Source organism: Medicago truncatula, chromosome 8, assembly GCF_003473485.1.
Source record: "Medicago truncatula cultivar Jemalong A17 chromosome 8, MtrunA17r5.0-ANR, whole genome shotgun sequence".
In the NCBI taxonomy this organism is placed as follows: Eukaryota; Viridiplantae; Streptophyta; class Magnoliopsida; order Fabales; family Fabaceae; genus Medicago; species Medicago truncatula.
Window position 1 is genome coordinate 7,902,717 of NC_053049.1, and position 18,472 is coordinate 7,921,188.

The 18,472-nt window shown below is 30.8% G+C and overlaps 4 protein-coding genes across 4 annotated transcripts; 3 read left to right on the forward strand and 1 right to left on the reverse strand.

The window, feature by feature from the left end:
* Positions 1 to 3,522: 3,522 nt before the first annotated feature.
* On the forward strand, positions 3,523 to 4,415 carry LOC120577739 (albumin-1). The gene is made up of 2 exons (XM_039829625.1): positions 3,523 to 3,662; positions 3,915 to 4,415. The coding sequence occupies exons 1-2, from the start codon at positions 3,611 to 3,613 to the stop codon at positions 4,298 to 4,300; spliced, it is 438 nt and encodes a 145-aa protein (XP_039685559.1). The 5' UTR covers positions 3,523 to 3,610; the 3' UTR covers positions 4,301 to 4,415.
* A 4,663-nt stretch (positions 4,416 to 9,078) lies between these two features.
* LOC11421254 (albumin-1) lies at positions 9,079 to 9,969 on the forward strand. The gene is made up of 2 exons (XM_003627337.2): positions 9,079 to 9,220; positions 9,468 to 9,969. The coding sequence occupies exons 1-2, from the start codon at positions 9,169 to 9,171 to the stop codon at positions 9,839 to 9,841; spliced, it is 426 nt and encodes a 141-aa protein (XP_003627385.1). The 5' UTR covers positions 9,079 to 9,168; the 3' UTR covers positions 9,842 to 9,969.
* Positions 9,970 to 12,422: 2,453 nt separating this feature from the next.
* On the forward strand, positions 12,423 to 13,439 carry LOC11418928 (albumin-1). Its single transcript, XM_003627338.4, has 2 exons — positions 12,423 to 12,578; positions 12,883 to 13,439. The coding sequence occupies exons 1-2, from the start codon at positions 12,527 to 12,529 to the stop codon at positions 13,251 to 13,253; spliced, it is 423 nt and encodes a 140-aa protein (XP_003627386.2). The 5' UTR covers positions 12,423 to 12,526; the 3' UTR covers positions 13,254 to 13,439.
* Positions 13,440 to 14,964: 1,525 nt separating this feature from the next.
* On the reverse strand, positions 14,965 to 15,633 carry LOC11423987 (auxin-responsive protein SAUR78). Its single transcript, XM_003627339.4, has one exon. It carries the CDS (start codon positions 15,509 to 15,511, stop codon positions 15,146 to 15,148), a length of 366 nt encoding a protein of 121 aa, XP_003627387.1. The 5' UTR covers positions 15,512 to 15,633; the 3' UTR covers positions 14,965 to 15,145.
* Between the last annotated feature and the right edge of the window lie 2,839 nt (positions 15,634 to 18,472).

Sequence of the window (18,472 nt, forward strand, 5' to 3'; positions counted from 1 at the left end):
AAACATAATTGCATGTGATTTTTATTTTGAATATGATATTTTTTTGCCTCAAAATCAACTCTTAACGGATTAGGTTGTCTATTTTGACAATTTTTTTTTTTTAATTTTTTGGTTGTGTAGCATAATGACTCACACACTTTAAGTATGAGAAGTAGGGTATTCCAAATTCAAACTTAGACGACTACGTACTGACTTTCTTGTGACCAAATGTACTTGTTGCCATACTTCGTTTTCTCTTCATGTAATTCGATTGCTGGTAGTGGTGATAACTTGATTTTAATCTCATCCTTCACAAAAGTGATGTGTTGGTATAATCGTTATATAAGGCACGACGATAATATTATTAAGGCCTTCCAAGAATAAGGTGGCAAGCATCCATAGGAATAACATTACACCGTGCCTTATCTTTGTACCTTTTTCTAATGGAAAGTGATACAAGGCAACATTGAGATACTTTCACCTCATTGTTCTTGTTGAGCCATTGTCGCTTGTATGGATGTAGCTGTTCCTTCGTCATATAGTGACTCGTCCTTCTCCTCTTTTCAAACATTTCATGGAAAGCCATTAGGAACATATTCTTCACCATATTTTGGTTCTCCCATCTCCCATCTTCAAACGCTTCACAAACGTATTTGTTTTCTTTTTAAAACACATTGTGTATATTTCCCTTAATGATGATAATGGCTTTACGATTCAGACAACATAATGTTATGCATCCATACCGTTGACACAAGAAACATTTATGTGTCTTGATATTTCTCTTTAATTGTACTATATTGGGATTTGAATGAGGAAACATGTTTATCGATTGGTGTTTTATGAGAGTTGATATGAAATGTGTTGGAGGAAAGAGGTTGGTATCAATATTTTCAAAAAACTGTTTCTCAAACCCTAATTTTCAAATGAACAACATCATCCATGGACGAATATTCTCAAGAGATGTAATAGGTGATAAAGTTTAGTATTCAACCCTCCAAGATATCAAGCAATTTTTTGCTTTTCCATTTCTTGAATATTTCATTTCAACATCAACATCTCAAATTCTTTAGTATATTCTTCTATTAACAAAGTCTTGAGCGGGTAAGAACTTACGGGTTAGTTTCTAACGCATCTTGTCCCACATCTTGATCTTTATTTTTCCTTCAAACTTAAGTTTACTTTTTTGGTTTTTCTATATTGTACTCTAATATGCATTCAATGGTTTGATGCCAATTTATAAACTCATTTGGTTGTATTTTTCCTTTGAAATCTGGAATGTCTACCTTGATATAATTCATTTTAAATATTGTCCATGTGAACAATTGTTTCTAGTTGATGAAGAGTCACTAATTGAGTCACCATCCTCAAATTTCCTTTGTTGTTTTCCAGAAGGGCTTGTTGGTCATTGTCTATCTCTTATAGTTGTTGAATTTTCCCTCTCATTTCTTCCATCTCTATTTGATTCCAACTTCTTTCATTTTGTCTTCTAATTTGCATTTTGACAATGGTGGTCTATCAGACTTCTCGACAAAGACCATGGTGGTGTGTGGTGACTTTGTTGGTGACGAAGACTTTCTTAACTTCCCAAACATAATAACGATGTTTGTTTTAAGAACAAAATGGGCGCAAAGTGATGTTTCACAAGGACAACTCCTTACTCACTGGAAAACTCACTTTCCGTTTATTTCATCACTCAAACTCAACTCGTAACCTTTTATTGCTTGAATGCTGGAATCGCAAAAACAGTTGGAAAGATGGTGAAAGAGATAAACTCTCTAATCGGCTCAAAGAAACCTTTTATCGCTTTAATGCTTGAATAGCCAAAAGATTTAGTGAAAATCCCTATTTTACTACTCTTGTAAAGTTCCTCAATAAAATATTTAGAAAAATTTAATGCTACTAATTGATCACAAACATCTAGAGATAATCTAGTTCATGTACCTAGAAAATCTAGACACGTGAATGCGCTCTTAGTTATTATTACTCAATCCATTTTTTTTAAGTGTCGTTTGAGTATAAATTTTGTGTGATCTATTTTGAATGTCGTTTTGATAGATTAAGAGTATAATTTATCAATTAACCCTTTTATCTTCTTACTCATTTTCAATAAAACATAAATGTTGTACATTTGGAAAATTCAAGTTTGTTTTTTTCTTCTTAAAACAAATTTTGTTTTTTGTCAAGTGCAAATATAAACTTCCATGATACAAAATTTTGTTGCCTATAATATCGGTTTCATGAAGAGTTTAATTTTTATAAGGGTGTTGCTAACCGGTGCCCTCGGGGTACCGGTTAAGGGACAATAATATTAAGTGTCTCATTTAATTTCATTCAATTAAAGTGAAAAGTTTATCAACTTAATTAAAATAGAAAAACGCCGCATTTAATATCTTTATAAAGATACGCTTCCTTTCATTTTTTTTTCTTGTGAACTTTTTAGAATCCTTTTTTTTAGTCCCCTTGCTTCCTTTCATATCTTAACAAATTTTTCTCTTCTTGTGAATTTTACTCCAACCGAGTTTTTTTCAGTGATTTTTTTTAATCATTTTTTTCTTGCAAGCCAATTCACTGAAAAGCCTATACTCAAACCAATTTTTTTCCATAACTTTTTTTCGGTGAAAAAAACTATTGTTTTTTTTTTTTTTAATTAAAAGCTGTAGAAATAATTAAAATAAGACAAACATTATATAGTCCAAAATAAATTTGCAATTACAAAGATAAAACATATCCAATTAAAGTATGAAATACAAAATTATATTGATGGAGTTTAATGAATATTGAATACAACCATTCCTATTTTAATTAAGTTGACCAATTTTTCACTTTAATTAAAGTAAATTAAGTGGAATCAATTAATTTTATTGTTCCTTAACGGGGCACTGGATAACATTACCCTTTTTATAAATAAGATCGTTAACATTATTAAAAATTTCAAGTACAAAATAAAAGACTACTTCTTATAGATAAAAATAAAAGACCCTATAAATGTAAAGAAAATAACACATTAAATTTATTGGAAAGAGAAAGTGTGTGAGAAAATAGAAATTAGGGTTATGCTAACCGGTGCCCTGAGACACTGGTTAATGATACATAAAAGGGACATTAGTTAAGGATACCAAAAAAGGATGATATTAGTAAAAAAAAGAAATTTATTTGACTTTTTATGGACTAATTATAGAATTTTCATTGCAATAAATACTATATAATTTCATTTTTTAGTATCCTTAATTAATGTCTGGGACACCGGTTAACATTTCTCTAGAAATTTATTGGTGGATTAAATTGAAGGGATCTTGACAAAAAAAAATTGAAGGTATAATAAGAAAAAAAGCTCCAAAAACCCAATTTCTCAATTTGATGTTACTGTTCTAAAACGACACTTAAAAAAAAGTTGTTGACTCATGCACCGTTAATCAATTTTTTAACATTGATCCAGTAATACACACTTGTCTGGTGAAACATGTATATACTATGCTGATTGATAAAACATGTATATAGTATGGTGATTGTTCAAAATATCAAATATCTTGAAGAGGTCTCTATAAATTATTTTATGCAAGAATGAACTGATGCAGCACAAAGCTAAGCAATTATCACAAAAACTATTAGTTGGTTTTTCTTTCGGAAAAAAATGGCTTATCTTAGGCTAGCTCATTTGGTTGTCTTCTTGCTTGCCACATTTTGTATGTATTTTAACCTTATTTCTCACCAATACATACGGTTCATATCTATTTATATTTCACAATCAACTCTCAATTATTACTTATATATGTTATCCTTCTTTAATTCTCTCACAAAATTAAATGAAAATGAAATTAATATGACATATCAAATCCTTTTTTAATCCCTCTTTCTCGAAAATTTATAACTAATTTTATTGTTTATAGTAATAGTATGTGTTTTGTTCCATCTCTAATTGTCTTTGTAATTTACAGCATTAATATTTCCGATGATGAAGGCAGCAGAAGATTGTTTGGGTATTTGTTCGCCGTTTGAGATGCCACCATGTCCTTCAAGCAGCTGCCGTTGCATTCCTGTTATACTAATTGGAGGAAACTGCGTAGATCCATCATCTCCAACTATCACGAAGATGGTTGAGAAACATGCTAACTTATGTCAATCTCATGCTGATTGCACGAAGAAAGGAAGTGGTAGCTTTTGTGCTCGTTATCCTAATCCTGATATCGAATATGGATGGTGTTTTTCCTCAAGCAGTAGAGCACAAGAAGTATTCTTCGAGATTTCCTCTAACCCTCAATTTATAAAAGACTTAAAGATGAGGCCTGATACTTGCCGGAGCTCCTTTAATTTATTAATGTGAAAAAAGCATGCATGGATGAAAAAAGCTCCTTTAAATAAATTTACAATCTTCATTTTTAAAGAATCTGTTGTATTTCTTAGAATAACTATCATATGTAGTTAGGGTTGATACATAACGGATATGGTATCAAATATTATATGAAATACGGCAAATTTGAAAATTGAAGTTACAATATATTAATAAAAAATAGTTTTGAATGAATTACTACATTTTTTTAACAAAAGCAAAATTAATCATCTCATTCGAAATCAATTGATACAAATAGTTGGTACATCATGAAATAAAGTTGCTCTAACTAGAATTAACATGACCCAACATTTTTTAAAACATATTAAAAAAATTGACAAAAAAAACTATTGTTCACGGTACAAATACAGGGAATAGTATCCAAGTGTCGTATTTGTGTCTATAATATTTGTTGCAATAGCATTTTTGTTTATAAAAAGTAAGAGAGATAATTGAAATAGAATTTTTCTAATTGTGAGCATAGATTTGTTGGATAAGATAAATATCTCATAGGGAGGATATATCGATGGAAGGAATTGCTTTGTCAATGGAGGTTTTTGTGGGAATCAATGGAAGTTGTGTTGCTCTATGGGGATGTATTAAGAAAAAACTCCAATGCTCAATTCAGTTTATACTTAAAAAAGGTGATGAGATATATCAAATGATTCATAAGAATTGGGTCTTGGCCCGTCTAAAACAACAATAAAAGAAACAAAATATTTTATGCTATTTTTTTTTAACCACTTGTAGTTTTTCTGTATCCACCCACCACATTGAATTACAAGTAGAGATATTTCACAATTTTAGGAATACTTAAGCTTTAGAGGTAGTTTACTTTGCACGCAATGTGAACTTGATATCATGCTTCTCGATTGACTTAATTAATAAGATAAATTTTCTCGTATATAATAAACTCTATTTTTGGTGAGTTATAATTTGTTTTTAGCTAACTCGGTGTCATTGAAAGTATATTTAATGGTATGTGAAGGAATTTGTTGTGTTTGTATTCAATTATGGCTTTGGGGACAAAGAAAGTTGTGAACGGAAATGAAGACGGTGAAAATAAGAAGCATATAAAGTGTATTTGTCTCATGGACACTTGTTTGTAATTCTTGGATCTTGTCAACGAGTGCTTCAGACACTCTTTAACGATTTTAAATTAAAAAAGTATTATATTTAATTTTTAATGCATTAAATACATAAATATTCATAAAAACTTAACATTTTAGATCATTAAAAACTAATTCGAAGGACACTCGTTATTATTTTCCTTATCAAAATCCTTTGTATTCTTTTTTACACCACACTTATCTATTTATAATATTGTTCCACCTATAATGATAAAACTGATCCAACACATGAATTTTCGTAGAAGTAATGATCCATCTAATAGACTTCTATAATAGGTGGCATTTAGGGTGGGTGAGGTGAATCCTTTCCCATGATGGTGCAGTTTATTTTACACCATTGATATATTATTTTATTTATTCAATGGTCTGGATTTAAAACTGGTTACCTGCTAACAACTTTTTGGCATTGCTCACAAAATAAAATAAAAACCCCACACTTAATTGTTTATACATATAAATGCTTTTGTTTATACTGTGTATGGGCTGTTTTTATCGGGTGATAATTCACCAATGGACCATATGAATGTTGTTCATTTGCAGCAATCAAATTGCTACTGCATATAATGATGCCATTGAGCACCGTCGTCCCTTCACAATGCCGCCACGTAATTCCGATGAGTCAAAACATAACCCAACAACAGGCATGGAAATGTTGCCTAAGATAACTATCCAAACAAAACATAAGGAAAATACCAAGATCTAACAACCTTATACCGTCACATGCTCGGTTCATCATTCTTCCGACCACACTCACCTTCCCTGTCATTCTCACAAATCATGTGCCCTCTCTCTCTCTCTCTCTCTCTCTCTCTCTCTCTCTCTCTCTCTCTCTCTCTCTCGGAATCCAGGTCTGCTCACACGTCCTCAGAACCGGGTCGCAACCCGACCCGTATACTCTCTCCCTACCTCACCTGGACTGAAAATTCCATAAACTTAATCGTCTTTCGCTTAATGCGCCGGGAACACTGGTTTTTAGTTAGTTAATAACAAGTAAATGCTAAATTCGGTTTTGAAGAGAAAATTGAACCTATCTTTTTATTTTTTAACAAAAAAAATTGAACCCACTTAGAGATTGAAATTTGTGTGACTATGATGGCGAGGCAAAGGGAGGTGGCCAGCGGCGGACTAGTGTGATATGATAATAGCGGTGCAGATTTTTTCTGACTGCTAAGCTAATGAGGAGGTGCATTAGAAATAATTTTTGGCAAAAAGGTGTATTAGAAATAATTGATAACCATTAAAATATTGTTATGTCATTTGATAACAAAAAAACCCATTTTTTTACCAACAAGTTGCAACAGCCAGCTTCCAGGAAAAAGGCAAGTTGTGCATCATGGGAAAAGATTCACCTCACCCACCCTAAATGCCATCTCTATAATAAGAGGAGCATTGAAATCATCCAATTTTATTTGTTTCACATGCAAATAGAGTTTTACTGCCGCATGTTTCAAACATGATACATTAGATTATTCTCAGACCTAATTTCTAATAGATTTAACTACTCATAATTGGTATTACAAATAACATGATCAATTGAAGCATTAAAACAGACATAAACTGACTAATAGGGCCGTTCCTACGAATCAGGAAGCTCGATTCTGTAATTGAAAAGAGGTCCGTAATAAAATAAAAATGTATTTTTTTTAAAAGAACAATGTTTTATTTAAATTTTTTAAAAAATAAATACAAGGTGCCGTATATATGTTGTACACCCAAAGGTGAAAATCACTACCGTATACATGAGGAACCTCAAACCACCATCCCAAAAAAACACCCACCTAACACCAAAAGCAAGAGGACACAATTTTAATAGGCCTAAAACAAGACAATAGAAAAGGAAAGTGGAAACCTGGGGAGTGGTGGGATAGAACTACTAGGCTATACATTTTTTTTAGGCCCATACCTTGGGGAAGCCCAGTTCCATTGAACGGTTTGCACACCCCAAGGTCCGACCCTGTTGACTATGCATTGGATGGGATGACCACCTCTTCAATATTTTGCTCTTAAAACCGCGCTTCGGGTCTCCAAAATTCAGAACTTCAGTTTTTGAAACGAGTTCATCTTAAATAGGAAATTTCTCTCACAAAAATCGAATCTCGATTTTCAGTAATCGTGTCATGATTCCAGGTCTAACCCTAAAATCCTTCACGAGATGTCTTAAAAATCGTGCCACGCCTCATTAAATCGTACCACAATTTCACAGGCAATAACAAACTCCAATTCTGGTTAAAGAATCGTGCCACGATGCATAAATCGTGACACGATGTAACACATTTCTGATCTTCATATAATTTCTTGCTTTTCACACCCGTGGTTGTCTCACATTGCTTAAAGACTCAATAAAAATGTCAAAATAAATCATAAATATTATGTAATGGCAGCATGTTATCACAACCCCAAACTTGAACCATTCATTATCCTCAAGGAATTTACTTACAACAATGACAAATGAAGTAAAATAACAATTACCAAACCAAATGATAATACCAAAAGTTCATCTTCTTGCTAGACATTTGATGGGCCAGCTGGCTTGACTGCATCCAAAATTCACAACTCCGCACAACATTTTGAAACGGGCCACACACATTCGACATGCAGGTATACATATTACCATACACTTGAGAAATTCTAAATGTCAATCAAAGTCCATGTCATCACACACTGTAATGGTCCTTAAAGATTGTAACGAGGCTAAGGTGAAGGTGGGAAAATTTTCTAAAAAGTAGGTTAAACAAACATTGAAGTTAAGCATCCTTACTATTTTGGAAAAATATGAACAACATTCCCTTTTTCCGAATCAAATAAACAACAATACTAGAGACAGTACTAAAGAACTCTTGTAACCATGAGACAATCAAGTTTTGATTTTCTTAATTTTTCTTGAGCATTTTTTTTTTAGAGTTGTATGATCCTTTTTAGTTCTCTAGTAACCCAACTTCAAACTTATTTGGTTGCAAATTCCAAAAGCAACCTCAAACTTAAGTTTCAGCAACACTCTACACCCTAACTTCAAACAAAATATTTGGGTAAACATCACTGAAGATCCCTAGGCTTCTAAAGTAGTTTGTCACCGAACAAAATGATCTAAACCTACCGACCCACGATGGCTTTTCAAAAGGATAATAATGTGCAAAAACAACATAAATTAGGTAGGCTTCAAAAGGCTCACGTTACCAAACACTTTGCCTTACTGTGTGTATGACAAGACCAATCAATAATAGAGAAACAACACAAGTTCTAGAAATGTAGTTGTATGGAACAATCTTTATATGAAATTCGCCTATCAAAATCTAAAAAAACTATATTATTAAAATTAGCTTCTTGGAGTTACTGTGATTTCTTTTTTTTACAGGTCCCTTTGATTTTAATACGTCTAAACAATTGTTTATCAAAATATACCCTTATAATATGATAAATAATAATAATTTAGTCCCTCATCAAGAGTTTAGTGCTGAAGTGAACATATTTTTCCAACGTGGCTTACATTACATGCCTAATAAGTTGTTGAGTCATGCACCATTAATCAATTTTCTAAAACTGATTAGTCTGGTGAAACATGTATATACTATTGTGACTGATAATACATGTATATAGTATGGTGATTGTTCGAAATATCAAATATGCATATCTTGAAGAGGTCTCTATAAATTATTTCATGCAAGAATGAACTGATGCAATACAAAGCAAAGCTTATCACAAAAAGTATTAGTTGGTTTTTCTTTCGATAAAAAAATGGCTTATCTTAGGCTAGCTCATTTGGTTGTCTTCTTGCTTGCCACATTTTGTATGTATTTAACATTGCTTCTCACCAATACATACGGTTCATATCTATTTATATTTCAGAACTCATGAAAAATAAATCACAATCAACTCTCAATATTACTTATATATATTATCCTTCTTTAATTCTCTCACAAAATTTAATGAAAATGAAATTAATATGACATATGAAATCCTTTTTTAATCCCACTTTCTCTAAAATTTATCATATATTTTATTGTTCCATCTCTAATTGTCTTTGTCATTTACAGCAATATTTCCGATGATGAAGGGTGCAGAAGAATGTTCGGGTATTTGTTCGCCATTTCAGATGCCACCATGTCCCTCAAGCAACTGTCGTTGCATTCCACTTGTACTAGCTGGAGGAAACTGCGTAGATCCATCATCTCCAACTATCACGAAGATGGTTGAGAAACATGCTAACTTATGTCAATCTCATGCTGATTGCACGAAGAAAGGAAGTGGTAGCTTTTGTGCTCGTTATCCTAATCCTGATATCAAATATGGATGGTGTTTTTCCTCAAATAGTAAAGCACAAGAAGTATTCTTCAAGATTTCCTCTAACCCTCGATTTATGGAAGACTTAAAGATAAAGCCTGGTACATGCGGGAGCTTCTTTTATTAATGTGAAGAGAAAAAAAGCATGCATTACATGATGTATCTCATATTTTGAATAAATCAACAATCTTTATTTTGAAAGAATCTATTGTATTTCTTAGATATCCAACAAGATTATAATAAATGTTCCATGGACCCTGTGTAGTTACTACATCTTTATTTTCAAAAAATATTTTTGAGTGAATTGCTACATTTTTTTTAACAAAAGCAAAGTTAATCATCTCATTCAAAATCAATTGATACAAAATGGTACATCATGAAAAATGTGAAGACTAGGTAAAATAAAGATGCTCTAACAATATTATCAATAATCTTGTTTGTTTGCCTCCAAACATATCATACTATATACGTCTATTGTTGTAAAAACATATTTGAGGAAACAACCCATTTATAATAATTTCTCTAAAAAAAAAACCCATTTATAATAAAAAAAAAAGTATAATACTATTAGTAATTTAACCAATTATTTTGCACAGTTTCAAAAAATGAAAGTACATAAATGACACAAACGTAGTTAACATTGTACATTTTTAAGGTTATGGAATAGTGAAATTGGTTAATGACACAACTTTTGTATTATAAAAATTATCCTCTATAATAATAATATTAAAATAAACATTTTAAAAAAATTGACAAAAAAGTATCATTCATTGTACAAATACGATGAAAGTATCCAAGTGTTGTATTTGTGTCTATAATTTTTGCTGCAATATCATTTTTGTTTCATGAAAAGTAAGAGATAATTCAAATAGAATTTGTTAGATAAGATAAGATATGCCATAGCGAGGATAGATTGACGGAAGGAATTGCTTTGTCAATGGAGGTTTTTGTCGGAATCAATAGAAGTTGAGTTGTTCGACAAAGGATGTACTAAAAAAAACACTCCAACGCTCAATTCAATTTATGCTTGAGAATGGTGAGAGAGCTAAAATGATTCACAAGAATTGGGTCTTGGCCCTATCTAGAACAACAATAAAAGAAATAAAATATTTTACGCTTTTTTTTTACCACTTGTAGTTTCTCTTTATCCACCACATTGAATACCCACCCAATATAAAGATGTCATTTCTCATTTAATATGTCATAGAGAAGCATCTTGTTTGTTCTTTAACTCAGTTGATAGAGACATTACATAATATATGCAGGGGTTGGGGTTCGAATCCCGAACACCACACTTCTTCATATTTAATATGTGTGGCTTCAACCACTAGACTATTTAACCTGAAAAAAGAGAAGCAACTTGTTATACAAATGAACTTCTCTTTGTCCACAAGTAACCATTACTTAGTCATAAGATCATCACGGTAATATCATATTCATTCTCCCTTCAAAAAAATACAACATTAATTCTCAAACTAATCTTGGGCATAACAAATTAATTTTTTTTCTTTCAAATACTTCTCGTTCCTTTTAAATTTTTGTTTTAATGTTTATGAACACGTACTAATAAATTAATATAGATGTTATTTTTTATTAAAAAATAATTCTTTAAAAAAGTTAAATACTTCAATTTCAAATGCATTAAATATAAAAAATTCTTAAAAACTTACCATAAGATCCTTAAAGAGTGTTTCGGGGACACTCATTTGAATTTTTCTGATCTTACTAACGAATGCCGAGAAATAAGTGGTGATGGGGTGAGGCGACTTGGCTCTCAAGTTTGTTTAAAATTTTTTTTTTTTTAATTTATTTTGCTAGTGAATTGAATTTGTTTTGTTTGTTAAAAAATACTTATACCATTTTGAGATTATGTTGATTTAATTAAACTTATTCTATTTTGAGGTTATTGTTGAACAACTAATTTATTTTCAAAATATTATATGTAAGTATAGATTAGGGGCATTAACAAAATCATATTTAGTTCACACATTTAATTTAGTGGAAAAAGTTTAACCTTATAATCTTGATATATTAAGTTAAAATATTCTCTGAGCCGGTTGTAAAACGACTATTAATTCCACTTGAATTACTAAAAATAAATTCCCCTTTTCTGATTTAAAAAAAAAAAATTGGTTTTGTTATTTGACGGCGAGTGCAAATGAATATTTATGTTGTTGATGTCATTTCTTTATAAAATTCATGATGGGTTGGTTGTTGGTGTTATTCTTCTTTTCACGACATATGAATGATAAAAATAAGGTTAAATTATCTTTTTGGTCCTCTAACTATTTAATTGGTATCAGATTGGTCTTTTAATTAAAAATTGATTTATTTCGGTCCTCTAAGTTTCTCACCGTTACTACATTTAGTCCTTTCTGTTAGTTTTATTCAAATAAACGTTAGAGTTTGTGTTATGTGGGTCCTCTAACTTTATTTATTAGTATCATTTTGGTCTTATGCCTTGTTAAGGTATTATGATTAAATAGTGACTGATATTATTGATAACTGTATTGTTCATATGTATGGTCTGAAATAGGAGGTCAGATACCCACATAACACAAACACTAAAGTTGTAACCATTGAATGTTACTAAAAGGTCTAGAAAAGAATGATCCATAAATTGCTCAACATACGCTTGTTTGGTAAAACATGTATATAATATGTTGCTCAACATACGCTTGTTTGGTAAAACATAAAGGAAGCATTGCTATGTCCAGTATCAGAAAGCATCTATAAATATTGCATGCAAGAATGAACTAATGCAACACAAAACTAACAACAAATTGTAGTAGATTATTTCTTTCGATAAGAAATGGCTTATATTAGATTTGCTCACTTGGTTGTTTTCTTGCTTGCCGCATTCTGTATGTATTTTAACCATATTTCTCACCAGTAGTGCAGTATACACTGTCATATCCACTACTAAAAATACAAAATTTAGCTAGTTAAATTCAGAGAGGAAAAACGTAAAATTCCTCTCTAATTACATACTAAATTTTGTGACGAGGAAATTCGAGAGGGTTTCATTTTTTATGTCACTGATTTCTGTCGCTAATACTACTTACATATGAAATCCTTCTCTAATTCTCTAAAATTTACCACTAATTTATTATTTCAAGTAATTGTATGTTTTTTTTCCAGCTCTAATTGTCTATGTGTCATTTACAGCATTGGTTCCGACGAAGAAGGTTGGAGCAACAGATTGTTCGGGTGCTTGTTCACCATTTGAGATGCCACCATGTCGTTCTAGCGATTGTCGTTGCATCCCTATTGGACTAGTTGCAGGTTATTGTACATATCCATCATCTCCAACTGTTATGAAGATGGTTGAGGAACATCCTAACTTATGTCAGTCTCACGCTGATTGCACGAAGAAGGAAAGTGGAAGCTTTTGTGCCCGTTATCCTAATCCTGATATCGAACATGGATGGTGTTTTTCCTCTAACTTTGAAGCATACGATGTATTCTTCAATGTTTCCTCTAACCGTGGACTCATAAAAGATTTCTTGCCAATGTTTACTCTAACTCTGGACTCATAAAAGATCTATTCCATGACATGATGCATCTAATACTTTAAATAAAAATCTTCCTTTAGATTTCTTAGATATCTGGTAGGATTATAATAAATGTTTGCTTTGCGAGCCATTTGGTGATTATTCTTCTAGAATGCCTTAATATATGATATTGATAAAAGTTTCTTCTATATAATATGCTCTATTTTTGTTGATTTTTTTTTTAGCTAATCGATTACACCTAGGATCTAATCGCTTAAGTGCAACTTAATCAATTAGGCAATGGATGCAACTCGCTAATGGATATTTTCTCATATATCGTCTGCTCTATTTTTGTTGATTGTAGGATACATCCTCGTCATTAATTAATGGCATGTATATATGCAACTTGTTTGGCAAATGAACTTATCTTTATCCACAAGCAAGCAACAATTAATTAAAAACATTAATTTTCTCAACAATCTTGGGCCTTGAGTACTAAATTTTGGTTCAAATAACTTTTTCGTCTCTAAAAATATAACGTATTTTAATTTCCGTCTTAAAAAATATAATAGAATATTTTCATCATCACAAAAGTATTTTATGTAGTTTCAAAAATATGTAAAAAGGATTGGAACGAAAGAGTACAACTCTTTTGTGCATTAATTTTTTTTTTCTCTCGATAATAAAAGTTAATGACATTAATTCTTATTTTTTGAAACATAAGGAAATTATTGATAAAAGCTAGATGAAATTATATTGAATTTTGAAAACGACACCTAAATATGCACAATATTTTTCTAAAACAAATATGTAAAAAGGATAAGAAAGATTTGACCAAAAAAAAGGATAAGAAAGAGTATAGCTCTCTTGTGAATACATTTTTTATTTTCTGCAAAACCAAACTTAATACATTTCATTCATAACAAGGCTAATAAACAATACAAAGTACGGTTGAACAATGCCTAGCATTTGTTGAATCCACCGTTCCTTTATTGCCCTTTTCCACCATTTTCTAAGATTTGTTGTCTCACTAATTAAGCACTTAGGATTAATCATTTTTTTCTTTACATTTTTTATTGGAGTTTGTAAATTTGTGAGTGGATGATTGGAGAGCGGAAAAGGCCGAACCTTTTGAAGATTAATGAAAAGGATTAATTATTTGAGGTGTCTGGTGCTCAAGTTTCTGGATTTTTTTTAGTTTTATGTTTTGATGGTATTTTGGTTATGAATAATACGGTAAATGTGATTTGAAGATGATGAAGATCATGAGAAAGAAAAGGGAAGATAATGAAAAGTGAAAAATTAGGTGTTGATGGGTTCACTATCAAATACAATGGACTTGTAATCAAATAGTTAAAATCATCTCAAAATTATTAGACATAAAAAACTAAAGAAGCATACCAATTTGGCACAAAAGTATAGTTGAGAGACGAAAACGTAAGAAAGTATAGTTGAGGGACGAAAACGTATAGATTGTTGGTTGTTTGGACCAAAATGAAACATAAAAATTAATTAGGGGACCAACCGCCCAATTAAACCTATACCATTATATATAAGCAAAGAAGTCAAGTTTATTTTATATATAAATATAGATTACATCTTGACCAATAAACAACATATAGATAATTATTAAATACTCTTTTAATAAAAGAATAATAAACCTCTTTTTCCGATGTCAATTTAGATGTGCTAATTTAAATTTTTAAAAAATAAAAAATAATAAACAGGCATATAGATAATTAACTCATAGAACAAAATTACTCAAACAATGTTCGCATTAATATTGATAATAATATATATGACAAACCGGTGCTACAATTAAATACATTTAATCAATCTCAAATTCTCAATTGACCAATCCATCCATGAGAAAGCAAAACAATTGAAGTCAGTTATAGCTATCTAGCTTTGTCAGCAAAACATGATCAAATTCATGATCAACATGCACCACAATTGTAGAACTCAACCAGCTCAGCCATGGACCCCAATTGTGTCTCACCTTCAACACTCTCAAGCATCCACAACAAATGTTCAAACAAAACAACTTCACAAGAAACAACCACAACACCATCATCACAAGAAGATCTATCCACCAGCTCCTGAAACACAGGATGTTGAATGACATCGGAGTTCACGAGGTATTGTCGCCGCGACTTTCCGACATAGACAGCATGAAGTTCTTGTTCATGTTCATGTTGCTTGGTTGAGGATGAGACAGAGCTATTGTTGCGGCTGAGTTTGGTTAATGAAGGCCATCTTTTGATAGCTGACTTAAGCTTTGTTAATTTTCCAAGTTTGGCCATTTTGGTGAAAGTGTTTGATGAATGTCTCAATGAAAAATGAAGAGAGAAAGTGAATTGTGATGAGAAAATGGGATGAGAAGGTTTGGTTATAAAGAGAGTGAGTGATGATGATGTGAAGTGAAGGGCAAAACACGTGCATGGCCCACTGTTTCGAACACAGCTAAGAATGTTGATATTTGGAAAACCAGTTGCTCTTTTGTTGGCATCTTGTGAGGGGTTTTGGGATTAGGAAGGTTTTCTTGTGTTTTTACATGTCTGCCCTCTGTTTTTTTATGTATCATGTTTGATGAAGTTAGGGATAGTCTACATTCACCTAATCTAGAAATCGATGTCATCAATCTTGATCATACGATTCAAATTTTTAGCTCTGTTGATTTGATGACTTAAGTTTTTGTATATTAACGTAATCTAGAAACTGATGCAATCAATCTTGATCAGACGATTCAAAATTTAAACCCTTTTGATGACTCAAGTTTTGTAAATGCATTTAGATATTTTTTATATTTAGTTGGTCAAGGATAAGTTTAAAAAACTAATTATTAGTTTGACCAAAAAAAATATAAATTATTAGTTTTTAGAAGAAATGGAAAAATGAGAAACTATTACAAGTTTGCCTAAGAATATAAACTAATATAGTATTAACGAATATTTTAAAACGGTTTATTTAGAGTATAACTTGAACCACATTCAGCAGGGCCGGTCCAAGAGGGAAACATCCACCTTGAGCCTTCCATTCTTTTAGACCTCAAATTTATTATTTTAATTTAACCAATATAGTTAATTTAATAATTATTTTAGATCATATAGTATAAATTTTACTACTTATTAATTTACTAAAAACGTCATCAATCTTGCGAATGTATTTAGTATTTATCTTTATGTTTATGTTGTTTTATATGTAAAAATTAATTAGGTATAAAAAGGTATCTTGTATTTACTTTTAAAATGCTTCATTTCAAATTTCGCTATAGCCCTCTAGATTTATTAGACCGGCCCATTTATTCATCAATTAATAGTTGATATTATGTGTAACACCGAAAAATAATAATTTATATATAAAGATAATACATGCTTTTGGACTGTCTTTTTTATTATTCTAATAACTATACACTTAAACAATTTTTAGATAAAATTATTATATTATTGGTGTTATTAAAAAAGATAATAATTTTATTTTTTAAAAGAAAGGTAAACATGGTTCGTTAGCTTTGTTACAATTTAAAATTCACAAATATCTATACTTATTTTAGTGATACATTTATACTTTTAATTAAAATCAAAATTTCATATAATATATTGTTATATTTATAGTTTTACACACGTCAGCACAATAAAAAGCAGAGAAACACAGACATATGGGTGTCTATCTTTCCACTGGTAGTAGTAGTAATAATAGTTTTTTTTTTTGGAACAATTAGTAGTAATAATAATAGTAATAAATATAAAAAAAAAAACTTATCATAAAAAATCGTAGGTTTCTCTCTTTTGAGCCGTCACCGACAACCCTAGTTTTTCCTCCATCTATCAAAGAGGAGGTTTAGGGTCAATTTTTGAGTCCAAATCTTTTTTCTCCTTCCCTTTTATTTAAATAAGTGATTTTCACATCTATTAGTTTTTCTTTGTGATTTCGTCGAATTAGTGTGGCGTTGGTTTGTTTATCATCTTTGTGGGTGTTATTTCTGTTTTGTTCAGGTGTTTGTTCGATTCAATTTGTCAGATCAACTTCAATCCATGCGGATTCATTCAATAACTTTGGTTGACGTCAACGTTGCAGATTTGGAATCTAACTTTCGCGGATATAACATTTTTTTTTTTGTTAACCTTCTGTTGTCAGGCTAAATGGATCCTCACATCAGATATCATTTTATTTTATTTGTCTGCTACTTATTGAGCCATATTCTTTCTATCCATCTGGAGGATCATGAGATCTTCCTTTGATACGTATGTTTTTTGAGGTAAATATTTCCACAGTTTATAATAATTTTATAATTGAATAAAAAATGATGAGAATATATACTTATAGGATATATAAAATTATTAAGGTTGGTGGACCTGATTTTTATTTTGATTCCTGTTCTTTAAAGTCTTACGGCAATAATTAAAAGAACAACATAAGTTTTTTTCTTTATCTCTAAAAGAAAAAACATAAGTTGCTTTATATATTATTACATAAAATTAAAATGGGTCCGATTAGGTACTGGATTAGAGATGATTTAGGTATATATGTTGGTTTTATTGTTTTTATTTGTTAAAGGCATGACAATATGGCATCATGAAACATCAACAGATTAAGGTGTTGGTTGGTAAGAAATAATCCAGCAAGGTTTTTGATGATTCATGTGGGGGCTATTGTGAGTATTTGGTAAATTCATTTACGTTACAAACTACAAAACAATTGGTGCCTACACCACACGTTGTCCTCTTCTAGTATATGCTTTTTTTCTGGTACAGAGTGGGACTAAGACTATGGAACCCCATCTCTCACAATACTAACAACTCCAATTATGGTCTTTGTCAATTTCTCCTAAATTCAATTTGTAGGACAATTTTTTTTTTTTTTTTTTTTTAAACTTTGTACGACAATGGAATGATGTTTTAATAATAATGTTAAAAAAGTTGATAACATGACTTTGTTTAGAAAAAAATTGAGTTGGATTCATAGAGTCGTCTAATTAAGAAACAGTCAAATATAATGTCTAAAAAATTGAATGTACGACTTTGCTTATGCGTTATCTTGGAATGTCTAAAAAGGAGTCAAGACTTTGATTATATTGCTATATAATCACAAATCATCTTATGTGTGACTTTTAAGATAGATATGATTAAAGTTAATCATAAGGTTTTCATAAATTGGTGAATTTTGCTATAATTGTTTACGGATAAAAAAAAGTATGTATGCAACGGTAAAGTTAGAACTTTTTCTACAATCATCTATTTTATTTTTGAGGAGTGTTATTTGAA